The sequence below is a fragment of the Phaseolus vulgaris genome, chromosome 2, assembly GCF_051622355.1.
Source record: "Phaseolus vulgaris cultivar YP4 chromosome 2, ASM5162235v1, whole genome shotgun sequence".
Classification (NCBI taxonomy): domain Eukaryota; kingdom Viridiplantae; phylum Streptophyta; class Magnoliopsida; order Fabales; family Fabaceae; genus Phaseolus; species Phaseolus vulgaris.
The window spans coordinates 9,756,321-9,774,693 of record NC_143499.1 but is presented as its reverse complement, the minus strand read 5'-3'; the positions used below and the strand labels follow the sequence as shown (position 1 = coordinate 9,774,693).

At 34.2% G+C, this 18,373-nt stretch overlaps 3 protein-coding genes across 7 annotated transcripts; 1 reads left to right on the top strand and 2 right to left on the bottom strand.

The window, feature by feature from the left end:
- The first annotated feature begins 4,779 nt into the window (after positions 1–4,779).
- Positions 4,780–9,839, top strand: LOC137810583 (5'-AMP-activated protein kinase-like protein). 2 transcript variants are annotated; one of them, XM_068611935.2, is made up of 8 exons: positions 4,780–5,583; positions 6,424–6,580; positions 6,929–7,121; positions 7,199–7,446; positions 8,084–8,229; positions 8,317–8,464; positions 9,175–9,243; positions 9,337–9,839. In XM_068611935.2, exons 1-8 carry the CDS (start codon positions 5,087–5,089, stop codon positions 9,433–9,435), a joined length of 1,557 nt encoding a protein of 518 aa, XP_068468036.1. In that variant the 5' UTR covers positions 4,780–5,086; the 3' UTR covers positions 9,436–9,839. The 2 variants fall into 2 exon arrangements, with proteins under 2 accessions (XP_068468036.1, XP_068468035.1); XM_068611934.2 differs by having other exon boundaries at positions 4,815–5,583; positions 7,199–7,440.
- Positions 9,840–10,193: 354 nt separating this feature from the next.
- Positions 10,194–12,432, bottom strand: LOC137810584 (Regulator of chromosome condensation (RCC1) family protein). Of its 4 annotated transcripts, none has more exons than XR_016518441.1 (8): positions 12,184–12,432; positions 11,929–12,084; positions 11,681–11,839; positions 11,417–11,584; positions 11,212–11,315; positions 11,022–11,111; positions 10,513–10,611; positions 10,194–10,432 (listed from the first exon to the last, which is right to left on the bottom strand). XR_016518441.1 is itself a non-coding variant. In XM_068611936.1 (8 exons), the coding sequence occupies exons 1-8, from the start codon at positions 12,380–12,382 to the stop codon at positions 10,260–10,262; spliced, it is 1,176 nt and encodes a 391-aa protein (XP_068468037.1). In that variant the 5' UTR covers positions 12,383–12,432; the 3' UTR covers positions 10,194–10,259. The 4 variants fall into 4 exon arrangements, 2 of the variants coding, with proteins under 2 accessions (XP_068468037.1, XP_068468038.1); XR_016518440.1 differs by having other exon boundaries at positions 10,513–10,608; XM_068611936.1 differs by having other exon boundaries at positions 11,212–11,343.
- Positions 12,433–13,437: 1,005 nt separating this feature from the next.
- LOC137810585 (homeobox leucine zipper protein) lies at positions 13,438–15,240 on the bottom strand. Its single transcript, XM_068611938.1, has 2 exons — positions 14,662–15,240; positions 13,438–13,857 (listed from the first exon to the last, which is right to left on the bottom strand). The coding sequence occupies exons 1-2, from the start codon at positions 14,980–14,982 to the stop codon at positions 13,615–13,617; spliced, it is 564 nt and encodes a 187-aa protein (XP_068468039.1). The 5' UTR covers positions 14,983–15,240; the 3' UTR covers positions 13,438–13,614.
- Between the last annotated feature and the right edge of the window lie 3,133 nt (positions 15,241–18,373).

Genomic DNA, 18,373 nt, shown 5'->3' with positions numbered 1-18,373 from the left:
GTTCAACAGGAACGATCTCTACCTGCTTGGTCAGTGTCTTGCCATAGAGGTTCCACTTTCAGACTTGCTGCATAAGATTCTCGTGCAAACTTCTGGTCCACGTGCACTGTGAGAATGTCTCTCGAAACCGAAGGAAATTTCATGGCTAGATGGGAGGTAGACACGATCGCCCCCAATCTATTGATAGACACTCATTCTAGTAGGATGTTGTAGGAGGTGTTAGCATCTATCACCAAATATTGGATCTTCATGGTTTTGCTCATCTTCTCTTCGCCAAACATGGTGTAGATATCAATATAGCCTCGGGTACCTACCCTTTCACCCGAGAAGCTGCAACTTGGTTGTCATACGACTCTTGGCTGACTTCTGTATTCCCTCAGCTCTTTGAGCTACATGTACTTAGCTGCTATTTGCCTGAGCTCGTCTTAATTTGTAGTCGACTTCTTGCATAGACTGTCCGCAAATAGTCCTGGTCAAAGAGTCGTGACCATGTGGTGCATGGAAACGTCCGGACTCAGACTCTAGGTGTTCAATGTCACCTTGCTGAAATCTCTCCATGAACAACCTGAGTGAGTGCCCTTTCCCTTGGCGAATGTTGACAAGGGCTATGGAAGATAGGTGATGCGGTCGACTTGTGGCAAACTATGTCCCAAACTTGAACACCAAGGTCTCCAAGCAGTCGATGCAGTTTGGGGGAAGCCTCGTAAACCAACTTAAGGCTCCTCTCTTCAGTGAGGTTGGGAACACTCGGCACATGACTGCATTATCTGAGGTGTATAAACTCATGTGCGTAGTGTATACATCCATGTGTTCGTTAGGATCGGTCGTCCCGTCATAGCGGTCTATGTTCAAGCCCTTCCACATAAGCAGTAGCTGGGCTCCCATCATATAGTCAGTGAATGGGTGTCTTCGAGGTATGTCTAGGGTACCGCAGGGTGCCAACTGTTCTCGAACGGGGTTGGAACCAAGAGAACGATTACCTTCCTTCTCATCAATCGGTCTACCTTCCCCCCTTTCTACTCGAGTGATCTCCTCGTACTCCTCTTGCTTCTTTACTCCTCGTCTCCATGAACTCCGATCTCAGATGGTACTTGTAAAAGACACTGCGCTCAAGTAAGACTTTGGTGTTTAACACTCGGAGCTATTAGTACTGAATGATGACGTACCTGATTCTTAAAATCTGTGCCTAGATTAGGGATTTGGATTGTGATTAAGAATGTATTACCTAATACTTGAGCATTGATTAATCTTGTTAATCATTTGTTTAGGTGTAATGATTTTAGTCGTGTCAATAGATCTTGACTGGGTGCCACCTCCAAGTGTCATATGGACCTATCTAACATTTTTGTTCTCCTCCTTTTATTATTTTCCTCACTACTTAGGTACCCATCAATCTCTTTTCTACACCTTATCTCCAAAGATTGAAACTAATAACCTTTTTTTTTTAATATATATTTGTCTTACTACAAATTTTTATTCCTTTTTTTTTCTCTGAAGTCTTTTTTTAGATATACTAGCTTTTTTAATCCGTGTGATAAACAAGGTAAAGATAGTAATATGAATGTCCATGGATATAAATTTGTTAATGAATGTCTATTGATCACTTTCCTTAAATCTCACAAAGATCTTAACAAACTATAGAAAAGATGAAAGCATAAGTTCTCAAAGTGAGCCTTTAAAGTACAATCTTTGATAATGAGTTAGAATCAAGTAATTTTTGTAACATTTACTCTACTCACACCAAAAGGACCAAAAGGACACTTGTTAAGGAATTGAATAAAGAATAATTTTAAATAATCTTGCATCAACTTGTTAATCTATTTTCTTACATGATAAAAAAAATAATGATTTTTTTATTTCATTAAATATTTTATTTATAAAGTAATAAGATGGTAGAATATTTTATAGGGTAATATATAACTCCCCAAAAACTAACTATAAATCAAAGTATTATATGCATGCATTTACAAAGTTTAGTTACATACATATTTCACTAAAAAAAATTTAAATCATCATTGTTTTAAAAGAAATTTAAGGGTAAAAAATATAATAAAGTCTTTTAAGTTTAGAGTGACATAAATCTATAATATTATTTATTTATGTATTATTAAATACCATTGCAACAAAAAAGAAACATACAACTACAAGAACTCAACAAGAGATTATAATATATCTAATAAATATATAATTCATAAACTCAACTTGTTCAAACAAATTAATCCAAGTGTATCTAATCAATTTCAAAACATTGTTTGTGTATAAATCTCTACTCTAATATATCATAATAATATCTAGACTATGTTTTTTAAGAGATTTATATTAAGTATGTCTTATTTGAAACTAACACGTGAATCATTTAAACTATTTTGGTCTATAAATCTCAACTTCATAAGTCATTGTAAGTTCATTTAAAATAATTATAAAAGTGGTACAAGTACTTCTATCAATTTCTCACCACCTAATGTTTTAATCTATGTGGTTTTCAAGAATATTAAAACAAAATTATCTCCTTTCAACAATAAGTTCATGTGCTTAATACTATATACATAGACTTATTCAACATATTATCCCCATGTATGACTTATCTCATCCAAATTAAACATAACATACTCAATCTAATTCATTCACACATGTATAACTAGATGCAAGCTTGAGAATCAATCAATCACATTATTAAACACTTATATGTGTGTCTATACATGGGTATGTGTGTATAGCAATTATTTCATATTGGAAAAAAGCACACATTGAAGTATATTGTAACTTTACTTTGAGGAACATTTTTCACCAAAATAGAGAAAAAGTTACTAACTCTCCCTTGTTTGACCTACACCTTCACCACTGGAGCAATCTCACATGTTGTAAAAACGCTCCTCCAATGCTTGTATAATATCTATTGTGAAAAAAATAATTGATTTGACATTTTTTTGTTAAAATGTCCAATGTCGCTTATGCTTCAAAATATTATTGCTTAAGGGTCATCAAAACACCTGAGTGACTAAACTCTTTTAGGAAAGAAAATTTTTATGGTGTCTTTCACTTGAGTGTTCACTTGTCACCTGAGTGACCAAAAATCTAGATGAGAGAATTAATTCAACATGTTTCTCACTCGATTCTTAAGCTATAGCTTGAACAATAAAATATTCTTCACCAAAATAGAGAAAAAGTTACTAACTCTCCCTTGTTTGACCTACACCTTCACCACTTGAGCAATATCACAAGTTACAAAAACGCTTCTCCAATGCTTGTACAATATATCTATTGAGAAAAAAAATAATTGATTGAACATTTTTTCGTTAAAATATCCAATGTCACTTAAGCTTCAAAATATGATTGCTTAAGGGTCATCAAAACACTTGAGTGACTAAACTCTTTGAGGAAATTTTTTCTTTTATGGTGTCTCTCACTTGAGTGTTCACTTGTCACCTAAGTGACAAAATATAGATTAGAGAATTAGTTCAACATGTTTCTCACTCAATTCTTAAGCTATAGTTTAACCAATAAATTTTATCACTTAAACAACCAATTAGACGCTTGAGCATCACTCGAGCTATAATGTGAAAAAAAAACTCAAAATTTGTACAAATTGTTACATAATGAAATCTTATCAATTATAACCATCATAATTCATTTATAGTATCAATTTATATTTACTTTTGTACTAAGTCATCCAAAATTACCAAACAATCCAAAATATGGATAAAAAAAATTATAAAGGAGCCGAAAACAAATTTTATTAAATTTATATTATTCTATTCTTCATTACTACATCGTGATATGATATGATGTTAAAAAGGATGAACGATTAAGTGAAAAAATTAGAGAAAAAATATAGAAGAATAAAGTTTTGAAAACAAAAAAACAAAAAAGTATTACGTAGTAATCTCTTAAGGTTTGAAAATATTTGTACCTGTATAAACAAAGTGGGCCTAGATAGTACCTGGAACTAGTTGTACAATTGCTGACGTGTCGGTTGCCTCCTTGTTCCTTCCTTCAAGTCTCCTCCTTTGATTGTTGTGCCTCAGTCGGTGTTGACCTGAAAAAGGTACTTCGACGATCAAGTAAGTACTCTGTTTAAAGAGTGTATATTTGTAAAACTGATAAAAGTGTACCTTACACCTATGTAAAGGAGTTATTTATAGTGTTTAATCATGGACCATTGTTGTGATGGGATGAATATATCAAATATCAGTCGTTAAATTATTTTATAACGTGATCCTAATTTATAAGGAGGTAGGTATATTGCTATATAACTATATTTGGAGAATATCTTCAATATCTTTTGGTTAACCCGTGCTTAGCTTATTTTTTGTAAATGTCACCCGCCTTAAGTGAGACATGATTATGACTCTTGAAGAGTTTCCATAACTGTCATTGATGTTATTTAATAAGTGTCTTAAAGTGTGCTTTGACACGGTCGGTTGGTCACCAAGACTGAATAACTAACTCGTTTGATACATACCGGTACAATATTAAATTTTAAATTTAATGAAGTAATTCAAAATATAAGAAAATCTTAATTGATTCTACTTTAATTAGTAAAATCATTTTACAAATATTCTTTACTTAATTAAGATTTCATTGCAAATAAGCACTTTTTCTATTATTATATTAGCCTATTTGTTTGTGTCTCTTTTAATAAATAAATATTTTTATGTGTTTGTCTAATATATTTATTTTAAAAATAAAATATTTTCAAATTTTTAAGATGTAAATTTTATAAGTTATTTAAAAAAAATGTATTGATATGGGTTTGTGGCGTGGGTGCAACGTGAAAATAAATAAAATGCCACCAAACATAGTATCCCTTTCGCCTCGTGTCTTTCTCGGTTCTTCATTCAATGAGCAATGTGCGTAATTAGAAAGTGGATAACATCATATCATAGATAGCTGAATGTGATGCTAACCATAACAACAATACTAACAAAAAGTAGTTTCTTCTTTTTCCTTCCACTAGAGGTATTGTTCTTTGCTTCCTTCGCGGACTCGCACTTTACTACCCTTTTTCGTTCTTTCATTCTCCTCTCGCGCGCACCACTATTTTAATCTCTATCGCTCACTAACTGTTCGACGAAATGCTCCAACCATGCACTTCCACACCGCACTCTCCCCTTCGCTCCTCTCGCCTCACTTGACCCCGTCCCTCCTCGCCCCGCTCCACTTCCCCGCCTCGACTGCGCGGGCGCGCCGGTTTGAAGTCGAACCCGGTTCCGTTCTCCAATCTTCTTGGAGGGGGACCTGCTACAAGGGTTTGTGTTGGTCCTGCACTGGGTTCTTGCGGCGGTGTAAGGATTGGGACGGAGAGTTTTCCTCTCTCGAATCCGAGATTCTGGAGTTTATGCAGAGTTCCGATAAGCCCGAAGCGTTTCCCACCAAGGAAGAGTTGGTTGCTGCAGGGAGGGTGGATTTGGTTAACGCTATTGTGAACGAGGGAGGTTGGCTTGCGTTTGGGTGGGAATGGAATGGCGGGTCCAGTGAAATTGGCGGTCTTGAATATAATAGTAGCGATGGAATTGACGGTAATGCGACTAGGGCTTCTGGGGTTTCTTCACATTCCTCTTCTTCCCAAACAGATGATTCAGTGTGAGAATTCCGTTATGATTATGCATTTCTTTTTTGTCTCTTGCTTTTCTTGGTACCCTGTTTCCCACTTTCCCGCGTTTGTGTATGTTTGGAATTTTGTTGCGGTAAAGTGTACCTGTCTTGAAGTGTGTGTGGAAGGTTTGAAGGCCGCATATGGGCCTTGGAGGCTTGAATTTGGCAGCAAGATTCTTGCAGGTTAGATGAAATGGAGGAGTGCTTGGGTGTTGTTCGTGACAAAAAAAAATTTAGGTGAAGCTTAAGGGGTAAATACACTTAGTATTTTGGAATTGAATGTTAGGTCGTACAAAACCAACAAGAGAATGAAATAAATATAGTAGAAATGAGAATGTTGCGTTGGATGAGAGGACATACTAGACAAGATAGGATTAGGATACACCGGAGAGAAAGTTGTGGTGGCAGTGGAACCTATTATGGGAAAGAAGGTAAGGCCTTTGTCTTGGGTGGTTTAAGCATGTGTGGAGAAAATATGTTGAAACCCCAGTGGCAATTGAGGAGAGCAAATCAAACAAAGGGTAGCCCAATTGCTAGAGGGTGAGTAGACCCAATAAAGCTACAGAAAATCGAATATGTGAGATTTAGAGTACAGTAGTTTATCCGGAGATATGACTTATGATAGAACATTATAGTGTGGTTTAACAAGTGTGGCTGGCCAGACCTAGTAGGAAAATGGTTGGCTATTGTTGCTTAATTTAGCAAGAATGAGCTAATTTATAAGTATACACTATTTTTTCTTCTTTCCGTTGTATTGTTCGTGTTGTTAAATAGATGAATTTGATGTAGTGACAAGCGGTGTCCTGACTGATACTTTCTGGTATACAGAAAAATTGAAGCTAAAAAAAATGAATCTGGCATTGCCGGTATATTGAATCGGTTGGAGAAACAAAGGTGTAGATCTTTTGGACTTGACTTAGATAGTATTTCTTCTGAAAATAATGAAGACAGAGATGAATGGGATCATAGAACCACTATGGATGCAGTAAGTAATTTTTATTCCCTTCAAATGCTCTCGGTTGTTCGTTAGTTTTTCCAGTACTATTTACATCATATGCTAAAGTATTAAAAAAACATTACATATTTCGAAGTTCAGGTACATTTGAATAATGGAAATTTCTATTTAACATTCAGATTTCCAATGTTTCTAATATTATATACTTCTTCCTATCAGTTAAAGCTAATGAAGATATAGTTTTACAGTTTGATGAACATGAGAATGAAGTGTTGCACCGAAGCTGAGAGAATCAGTTTTTGAAATATTACAGTTTTTATGTCCCTCACAATGTTGAAATTTTAAAATATTTCTTTTGGTATCTTCTCTGTTGTATAGATAGCTGCTGACCCTGCAAATAGGAGAGAATCCTCATTGAGCCTCACAAGCAGTCATCCCAGTGGTTCTCAGATCAAACCTGATCAGCATGGATCACAATTAGGTACTGAAAATTCAAAAAATTCACTTAAGCCAGAGATGTGGAGGAGTTGGATTGCTCAGAGAAATGGTTTTCCAGATGCAGATTTTGAAGGTATTGTTACATTCTCAGATCATGTCTTGTTATTGTAGCGGGGATCAACTGATAATTTTGTAATTTTGACATAACAGATGCTGAAATTGTTCCCACTGAAACTCAGAAAGGAGGCACGAGTGATATTTCAGGACAACCTGATATTCTCATCAGAAGGGAGTTTTCATCTGAACTTACAAACAATGAAATAGGATTACATTCTCTTGATGGAAATCCAAATCTCATTGACATTAAATCCCGTATCCAGCATCTGGAATCCGAGCTATCATCTACACTTCACTCGTTGAGGTCTAGCTCAGATAAAATTTCAAAGCAGATGGTTAGTGTAAGTATATCCAATACTGGATCTTTGTTCGCTTAGCTCATAGCATGTTTTATGCTTTTGCGGTAAGTTTGGACTGGCTGATGTATATGATGATAGATAAGAAGAAAATTTGCCGCCACTTACTTTGGAAGGCTAGAGGTGGATATTTGTGCGCAACCTGTTTTGGGTTGGGAGAATCACCCAAGCCAAGGGAGTTAATACTCAACAAAGGATAAAAACACAATGTGTTTTTAAATTTCAACTTTATAATACCATATATTGAATGATAAACACCAAGAATTTGAATGATACTAAAATTTTGTATTAAATCTATCCAATATCTTTCATTAAAGAAATTTAATTGTCGCTTCTCTTTTATGCGAAACCTTTTCTTTTTTGGGCATCTCTCTTTATATCTTCTCTTAGTACGGACTTAAGAGACATATATATGTTGTGTGGTTTGACTGCTGTTAGCAAGGAGTTCTTTTAGTTTCTTTGTGATAGCTACTCCCATACTACACCAATTAAATCTCTCAATAACTGTTCAATGTCTTAAACTTGCTGACACTGCTCTAATTTACTCTCAAATGTTATTTCGAAGGCCTCTCCTTGTGATCCTAAACTAGTCCTGATCTGCATGCTCCATATTCTTTGATAGGTTCATAAGAGCTCTTCTGATGATCTGGCAAAGCTTTCCGATGCTTGGGAATTTCAGGAAAATGAGATCATGAATGCCCAGGACAAATTGCGTTCTATACAGGCTAAGTTGGCAGTGTTAGAAGGAAAGATGACATTAGCAATAATGTATCCCCTCAGACACCATTCAATTAATGTATCATCTATATAGATAGATAAATAACATCTTGACAATGTTACATCGTTTTCTCCCAGGGACGCAAATAAGGCAGTCGAAGAAAAGCAGATGAAGATTGGTAAGGCTCAAAAAGCTTTGCAAATGCTGAAGACTACTTGTGTAGTTTGGCCAAGCAACGCTGCAGAAGTATTTTTAACAGGATCATTTGATGGTTGGTCCAACAAGGTCTAATCTCTTTCCAAGAACCTTATACTTGGGTTTTTTAACGGAATTGGTGCAATTTTAGAAAAAAAAAATTAAATTAATGGGCACATTTAAAATAATTTACCCATATAATTTGTCTATTTCGGCAATGTTTTTTTAAAAATTGTACCAATTCAGGTAGTTAAAATGCCTTATACTGTCTTGTAGATATTACAGCCTGCATGCTTGTACATTTTTTTGAAAGATGTTTTTCGTATTTTTAAGAAATATAACAAAAAAAGCATTTTAGTGTTTTATATCATAAAAATGCTTTACCAATAACTCAACCGTACTGTATTACAAGATATCATTGGGGTAAATAGGTTTTATAGAACTATCCATAAGTGTCATTCAATTTTGTGCTTGTCTAGTTGATCAGGGTTCACAGACGACCTTGTTCAAGGATAAATCACTTAAGGATTTGCGCATTTAACATGGGTTATGGATTCATAAACCACTATTTGCTTTCCTAGGGCAATTGTGTGTGTTTGATTGATAAAATTAAAAATTAAATTGCTTTCTTTATTGTCAATGTATTTGCAAAATCAATTCTGATTCCGAATGATCGAATGCATACTCAAGCATAACTATATTTTTGTGTATATATAGTGTCCTGGTGCTTTTCAGATTACTTTTTTGACCGCAATTGACTTAAATGCAAAAAATATTAATAGATAGTAATTATATTGCAGAGAAAGATGGAGAGGTTAAGCAGTGGTATATTTTCTGTGAGCTTGCAGCTGTATCCTGGAAGATATGAGGTTTGTTGTATATTATCTGCTAATGACTTAACCTATTGATGTTGTGCCCAATAACGTACTGGCACATTTTAATTACTTGCTTTTCTGTTGCAGATTAAGTTCATTGTTGATGGAGAATGGAAAATTGATCCTTTGCGTCCTACTGTTACCAGCGATGGCTATGAGAATAATATTCTTATCGTTAGTGATTGATGCAAGAGAAGGTTAGCATGAGATAATATTTGTAGAATACAGGAGGATGACATGCTTTAGGTTAGTTACCATTTTTCCCCCCATTTTTTTCACTTTTGTACAAAATATTCGGTGAGAAGTTCATTGATTCTTTTACTTAGTCCAATTACTACTTTTAGATGTAGATATCTTGATTGATACCTACTAATCCCATTCAATCATTTTTAACATGTTCATATAATTGTGGGAGAGGTGCCTCATCGTATCAGTACGAGTAAATGTTAGTAATAAGGTTACATAGCCACCTTGACTGTTTTGAATGTTGTTCTTGGCATACTTTCTGATATTGTAAAAGACGAGAAATGGTTCAATGTAGCCTATTTTTACAGTTCTAGAAATTAATGCTTTTAGATCGAGATCTAGTAGATATTTTTCTTTTCTTTATTTATGCTTCTTCAATTGATGAGCAGTGACGATGGAAGAAACCATATTTGACATTCCAAAGTCCCAGTGAATTCGAATATATAATAAGAAACCGAAATAATTCTTTTCACTGTCTGTTGGGAGAATATAAGTTATTAAATGGGACTAAAAATGAGTTTTAGCAAAGTCCATAAATCGGGAAAACTTATCTATCATCTATTTTTTGTGGTTGAAAAGAGGATCACACTTATTCACTTCCCTTCAAGGTTCTCCAAAATAATATTGAAGAATAAGAAGGCTTTTTTGGAATGTACCAATTCTATTACTGTCACTGGAAGTTCAGAACAAGGCCAAGCTGATGGTGAATGTAACTTCTTTAAGCATGCATATGAAATTAGCATTTTATCGAGTTTGAGGAGAATTTAGGGCATGGTTACAGCAAACGTGAACCCACTTCCACAGAAAACTTTAATTGATTCAACTTCATTCAAATCATAACCTAGACTTACTGTAACAGGACTGATTTGGTCGCAAGTATCCCCTAAACCAAGTTGACCGTGCTCACCCCAACCCCATGTTCTTATTTCTGTATTATCTGAAAAAAGGAAGGAAAGAAGTCAGCCAGAACTTTTATGTGATTCAAAACTCCTCAAGAACGAAAAGAGTACATCTTGCCTGTGACAATGACAGAATGCTCGGCTCCGGCAGCAATATCACTAATCTTCATCCCATCAAGGCCAGGGACTTTCTCCAAATTGACTTCTCTTAAATCTACTAAATATTACGCAATAACAAGACATAGTATAAATATAAGAGTAAAGTAATGCTAAACAAACATTTTCCATGACACAAAAATTCGCATTTTTCTCTCACCTCCAATAAATTACCAATGAATTTATGCAGTGCCATGATCTAATAATTTTACGCATTGGATGACTCTTTGGTCGCCAGAATCCATCGAGAACTTTACAACAGAGACACTCAGTTTACAAGACTTTTTTTGCATTTAACTATGTAGAGTGGCCAAGGTTATGTATGATGATGACCGCTAATAGATAGTTCAAATGTAGTAGTATGGAACTCGATCGCAATAAGTTTCATTCTCAATTATTAGAGATGTATGCAACAAGAAAGTGCGTAAATTATGATGTATTTACTGTTCAACGTTAACTCAAATGCATTACCAGGTATATGCCTGGATCGTGGGCTCATGTTCTGAAAATCACTAAGCACCCCAAGGTGGTTTCCACCTAGTATATAAACCTCTCCCTCACCTATGCATAAAGAAATTGACAACAAAATGCAATTATTAAATAGGGATTTGATAGAAATGTGGAAATCACAATTTGTTGGGAATGTAGTGTCAATAAATACCAGTCATAGCTAAAGCATGGTTCCATCCCAGAGCAACTTTGATAAATTTCAATGAAGAGCTTAAGCAGTGAGGAACATAAGCATCTTCAAAGCCCTTGAAGCCTCTTCCCCAGGTATAAACATGCCCATCAACTGAAGATATTAGAACCATTTAGAGAACAATATAGTGCCACGGATATCATGAAGGGGAAAGTGGTGGTCCTACCAGATACTGCTGCACTATGATCTCCATTTGCAGCAATTCCAAAGATTTCAATACCTTCAAAGCCACTAACAACTCTTGGAACATTAACAGCTTTGACCTTATCGTTGCTGACACCGAGCTGACCACGCTTCCCAGAACCAAATCCATAAACTTGATTTCCTACGCAATCTGCATGACAATACCCTTTGCTAAATAAAGGAGCACATGCAAGTACGAAGTGAGAGACAAACACATTCTAGGCACCAACTAAAACCAATCCTTGACCTTTCATCAAGACAAGGGAATGGCGCATTCCACATGCAACCTGCACAGCACGCTGATCAACAAAGCATGACAATTTGACAGGAGAACAGTGTGAAGCATAATCGCCATGACCCAGTTGACCAAACGTGCCATCCCCACAAGTGAAGACACACCCAGTATCTGAAAACCAACCAAGAAGAATACATCAAAAGGAAAAAAAAATTCAACATTCACAAAAACAGTGAAGACATAGCCAGAAGAGAGCAAACCTGAAACAAAACCTGAGTGGCTCCACCCAGCAGCGACATGGGTTATGAAGTAGCCATCCAATGACGTTACAGCCTTAGGAAACAAAGCGTTACTCAGAACCTCCCCATGGCCTAGTTGCCCAGAATTTCCCCTACCCCATGAAAGTACCTTCCCAGCTACAGATTATCATCAGAATTAGTTTAACATAATATTAACATGAAGAAAAATTGTAAATTAGAAGAGAAAAGACGGAGAAAGAAATATAGCGGTGATACCAGAGGTCAAGGCTATGACATGAGCGCCGCCACATGCAAGAGAAGAGATAGAAGAGAGAGAGGGTTGGTGAAGGAGTTGAGGGAAGACCTCATCCTCAACAATCTTTGTTCCCAACTGACCCTCGGTTCCAGCACCCCAACTCCACACAACTTGTTCTGATTTTTCATCCTCTATCTCTGTTTTTGAGGATTCTTCCATCACCGCTTTATGTCTCTGCCCTCTCTTCACAATCTCACACTCTTGTTTGCGCCTTTACTTTTAATCTTTCATCTTATGTTATTTATACTTCATTTGTTCTTTTAATTTTTTTTTAAATTAATAATTAAAAATTTAAACACCATTCCCTCTCTACCAACACTTCCTTTTAATGGAAATTAAAAAATATATGAAATATAATATTTTATAAAGAAATATTGTTTTGCGACCACTTTTAAGCAGTAATTTATTTTAATTATTAATAGAGTTAATTATAAACTTACAAAAAAACTATTTGGATTCATCTTAAAAATATAAGACATCAACATATAAGAAATCAAACTAAGTCTACCTGAAAAGATGAAAGACTAAATTGCTAATTACATCTTAATTTTAGAATAGATTTATATATATATATATATATATATTATTTTATTTTACATTCTTATAATTTCAGTTCCGTTTTTTGTTTAAATTTAAATTTGATCCTTTTTTTTCTCGTACAGTTTAATTCATTCAGTTCTATTGATCGTTAGTTATTATCATAACATTAAAATTGATCATTTGAACAAATTAAAATTTGATCGTTTGTCATATAATAATAACTTAATCTTAAATTTTATATTTTAACATGTTCCAATTATAAATTTTACATTAAAGCACGTACAGAACAAGAGATTTAATTCTTTCTTTATAACACAAGCCCTCAAACTTGTAATCAATGTCTGAGTTGGTCATGAAAGCCAAACCATGGAGTCAAATGAATTGAAGAAAAATGACAATAATGAGTAAACCTATGAAAGAGTCTTCAAAATTATAGAAATGGAGAATTTCAGTTTTAGATATTTGAAAAATCATGTACTATTGGTTAACTTTGAAAAGTTCATTCATTTTAGTTTTTATTTACGGTCAGAACAAACTAAAATATTAGATATTCAACACTCACAACAGCTAATTTAAGAGATTATTCAAATAAAAGGTTTTCTGATGTGAGCAAATCATAAACGAACAATTTCAGACTTTCAAGTATAAAGAATTGAAGGGATAAGACATCAGAATGTAAAACCATCTATTTACATTACATTTACCATGTGTGCTTCAAACATCACAAGCAATTCCACATATACCTAATCAACTGAGAACATACTTAACAACAAAACAAGAAGGATCTAAATGCCAAATTGAAATCATTGATACAGAATAAGATAAGGCTCTAATAGTACAGATTTTGATAGTTAGAGGATATCATCATAAGCAACAATTTCTCGGCCCTTGAAAGGCACTTCTGAAACTGAGCTACCTGAGCTATTCTCACCATCTTTAGTGTTCCCTGTAGCTGAAGCAAGTCTATTACCTCTTCCATGCTTGCTCAAAGGTGCCTCAGCACGCACAAGCTTTGACATATACCCTTTATCCTTCCTATTACCAACTCCTTCCCTCCACATGGCTAGAGGGTCTGTTGCCCACAACACCTGAACCTGTTAAACACAGCAACCTCTTTCAAATTTCCCTTCATAAATCTCTATTCACTTCTATCTATCTACCCATTAGGATACATTTGAGTCAGCTTTTTCACAAGTCTATTATAAAAAGGAAAAAAATAATAATTAAATGAGTTCTTTTATAAACTAAAATTAACTTGTTTGCAAATGAAAAATAATTCATAGAGAAACTAATTTCAATATTTTTTTCTCCTCAATGTGCTTCTAGAAAAATGCATCCAAGCAGAATCGATGTATTAAGCACATGTTATGTTAGTTCCTCATAGCCTAATAATTTCTTTCACCACTAAAGCAGCACATTCTTCCCTCTCCATTGTGCTTTAGAATTGAGCACATGTAGTTCTCAAAATACGTGTTTTCAACTTTTATACAAGCATAAACTGTAATGTTGAGAAATACTAAAATTGATTTCAGGTTCATGATCTATAGCAGTTTCAAACAGTTTTTGCGTCGGATGAAAGGGTAAACCCACTTCACTACCGAATCAATTTTAATTAAAACACATTGATCCAAACACAGACTTAAAGGTTCAAGCTTTTGCCAACATTGTAAACAGCTGGGTAGAAAATTCGTCAAATTTGTTCAGTGCCTTCTCATTCTCCTCTTCAAATTCAAAAACTCCCATTTTTTAATTCAGTTACAACCAACTAAGCTGAAAATTCCTCGACTGCATTCAGTTTTGTTGTACTAAACACTTTAGACAAAACCCTAAACATTCACGAATCGTAATAAAAACAGGAACTTCAAAACCCTAAGTAACGAAAGGGTGAAAGGAAGCACCTTTTTGGAGCTAATGGTGATTCCGAAGGAGGGGTCAACACCGGCGGCTATGGCGGCGTCGGCGGAGTCCTTTGACCGGTAAGTAATGTAGCCGACGGCATCGCGGTCAATGCGGATGCGGGAGATGGCGCCGTAGATCTCGAAGCGAGACTTGAGATCGAGGACGGAGCAGTCTTGAGGGAGGCCCATCACGACCACCGCGGAAGGCGGCGCAGGCCTCGTCGTCGGTCTCTCCTCCTCCACGGGCTCTGGTAAGGGGCGGCGGCGCTTGGCGGCGGCGTCCTGGCGGTAAAAATAGTGCCTGTCTCGCTTACGATTCATTGTTTGAGTTGTGTGAATGAGTGAAAGAACAGGATAGGTTACTTTCTGAACAATTTTTATTCGATTTTCCTATGGTCTTGTTTCAATTGGCTACACAATCTTATACATAATTGGCGTTGACCTTATTCTTCCATATTTTTTTAGAAAAAGTGAATTGTTTTAACATTATAACAAGTTTAATTTCTATAATCTACTGTAAAACTAAGAAAACAAGATAGTAGGAATTTACTCTATAAGTCATACTTATTTTGTTTAAAGATAATCAAATGTAGATATTTTTTGTCATTTGATAGTGGCCATTTTATTTTATTATTCATATTTATTTTGTTGACATGTATCCAAAATCTTGACTTTTTCTCATTTGCATTTCTTCCTTTTCATTCTTATGCACTTCACTTGTTTCTCAAAGTTGAGATACTGGTCGGTCTTTAGTTTGTTATTTTAGGTTTTTTGTTTTCTCTCCAAAGGCTTATAGAAAGGACTCTCGGTTTTTGTTTAATAGCTTTTCAGTAAAAGAAATAATACAACAGTTTCATACAAACACAATTTTTCGTTTTAGCTCTTACATGTTCATGGACCATTCTTTCTTCTTCTTCGGTTCTATTCTACAAATCTTCATATGATGCAAAGTGGTTTCTCTCGAGCGTGTGTAATCTTCATCTGATGCAAAGTGGTTTCTCCGGAGCGTGTGTGATCTTCATCTGATGCAAAGTGATTTTTGTGGAGCGTGTGTAGAAGGCACCGGATGTTTCACTTTTACTTTTCTGAAATCGCAATATTTTTATAGTTTTTCTAATTTTTTTACCCTTTTTAAAAATACTGAGATCTTTTAAATGATATCAGAGTCATTTAAAGTTTATTTTATGAAGTGTTTGTTGGGTTTACTAAACTATTCATTATCGAACCACTATCCGATCATCCATAAATTTGTAGTCATATGCACATGTTTGTAGGTCTCCACATGGGGTGTTAGAGATCTCACATCGATTAAAAATAAGACATTTCACCTTATACGCCGATTTTGTAAGGTTAATTTTAGAACTTTTGAATCTCTCTATTTTGCTTATCTTGTTTTGAAATAATCGTACTAAGCTTGAACCTAAAAAATGTGTTTTTCTTGATATAAATTACGAATAAAAGGGCATTTGTTATCGAATACTAAATAGGAAAGTTTTTATTAATATTTTTTATTAAAATATATCCTTTTATAAATTTTTTTGATGATATCCCTAATGATAATAGTGGCTTGTTACTTAATACAGTTTTGATTCTTATTGAATCCTTAAACAATGACATTACCAATTTTATTAACACTAATAGAACATCAAATAGTTATAAAGATCATATTTTTCCGATCAACGACAAGAATAGAAAAGACATTGTCAATTTTGAAGAGACCCACAATCAAGACAAGAGATTCAAGAAGAATGACATAACAAAACTACAAGTGATAATCTGAGAAGATTAACAAGATAAAGAAGAATATCTTATTTTCTAAAGAATTATCATCATCAGGTTAATAGTTCCATAATCACTGAATGTGATCAAAACAATTTTAAGACTCTATATCATATATCATCATTTGACTAAAAATCATATAAATTACACTCTTGTTTTATCTTCTAATACTGAACTACAATCTTTTAAATAAGCATGTAAACATACTGAGTGGATTGTTGCTATGAATAAGGAGATTAAAGCTCTACAGGACCATCACACATGGTACCTCACTGATCTATCAATAAGGAAAACACCAATTGGATGTAAATGGGTGTACAAGATCAAAAAACAAAGTGGATGGATGTATTGAAAGACATAAGGTCTGACTTCTTGCAAAGGGTTACACTCAACTTGAAGGGATTAACTACTTAGATACTTTTTCTCTTTTTGCTAAACTTACCATTGTTAGACTTCTATTAACCATTGTTGTAGTTAAGAATTGACATTTACATAAATTAGATGTTGACAATTCCTTCTTGCACGGAGACCTTGATGAAGAAGTGTATATGACACCTCCTTCAGGGTTAATTACTATAAGACAACCAAGATTGTAGATTCACAAAGTCTCTGTATGGATTAAAACAAGCTAGCAGACAGTAGTTTGCTATGCTATCCTATAATTTTAGTTTTTCTCAGTCTAAATCTGATTATTTTCTTTTTATTAGAAAAATTAAAAATTCTCTCACTATTTTACTTGTTTTATGTAGATGATATTGTTCTTGCATGAGATTCCTTACAAGAAATTGAGAGAATTAATTTTTTTCTAATTGAATCCTTTAAGATAAAAGATATTGGAAACTTAAATCTTTTATAGGACTTGAGGTGGCCAAAGGAATTCACTTATGTAAAAGGAAATATGTCCTTGACATATTTGAAGAAACTGAGATGCTTGCAAGCAAACCTTGCTTTACTCCTCTTATGTCTAACACCAAACTTCTTTTTGAAACTACAAATAAGTTACAGAATCTCAATCCCTATAGAGAACTCATTAACCAACTTTTACATCTCACCAACTTTTATATCACCATCCAATTACTCAGTTAATTCATTCAAGAACCCACAATTCATCATCAAAAAGCTGTGCAACATATTCTTCATTACATCAAAGCCAATCTCGCACATGAATTATTTTTTTATGCTACATCTGAAGTGTACATCAAGGCCTTCGATGTCTCAGACTGGTCATTTTGTCCTAACACAAGACACTTTACCACTAGCTACTACATTTTTCTAGGGTCATCTCTCATCTCTTGGAAGACAAACAAAGCATTGTTACACGATCTTCCTCTGAAGCAAAATACAAACACTACTAGATATATGATAATTAGTAACATTAAAAAAATGTTACTAAATCAAAGAAAATGTTACTAATATGATTTAGTAACATTTTATCCAATGTAACGAATACTTAATGTTACTGAAGACTTTTAGTAACATTTTTACACATCAATAGAGACATTTATAAAATTATCACTAAATACTTTAGTAACATTTATTTAATAAAAAGATAACATTTTAAAAATGTTACTAAATCTTTTTAGTAATGTTTTTTTAATAAAAAGTAACACTATAAAAATGTTACTACAAATTTTTAGTATCTTTTTTTTAATATAGAGGTGACATTTTAAAAATGTTACTATATCATTTTAGTAATATATATTTTTTTTAAAAAGTAACATTATGATGTGAGTTGATTTTAGATTTAGCCATTTTAGATGTGACACTGTACTTAGGATTGAGATTTTATCAGTATATGGTGAGAATCCAAAGAAGATTCTCACTGGACACGATTAACCAAGTCGTTAAGTAAGTGTGAAGGTTCACTTCTAAAGGGTAAAGGAAAAATACAAGTATATGGTGATTGATGATGAAGGGCGGAAATTAAATGGAC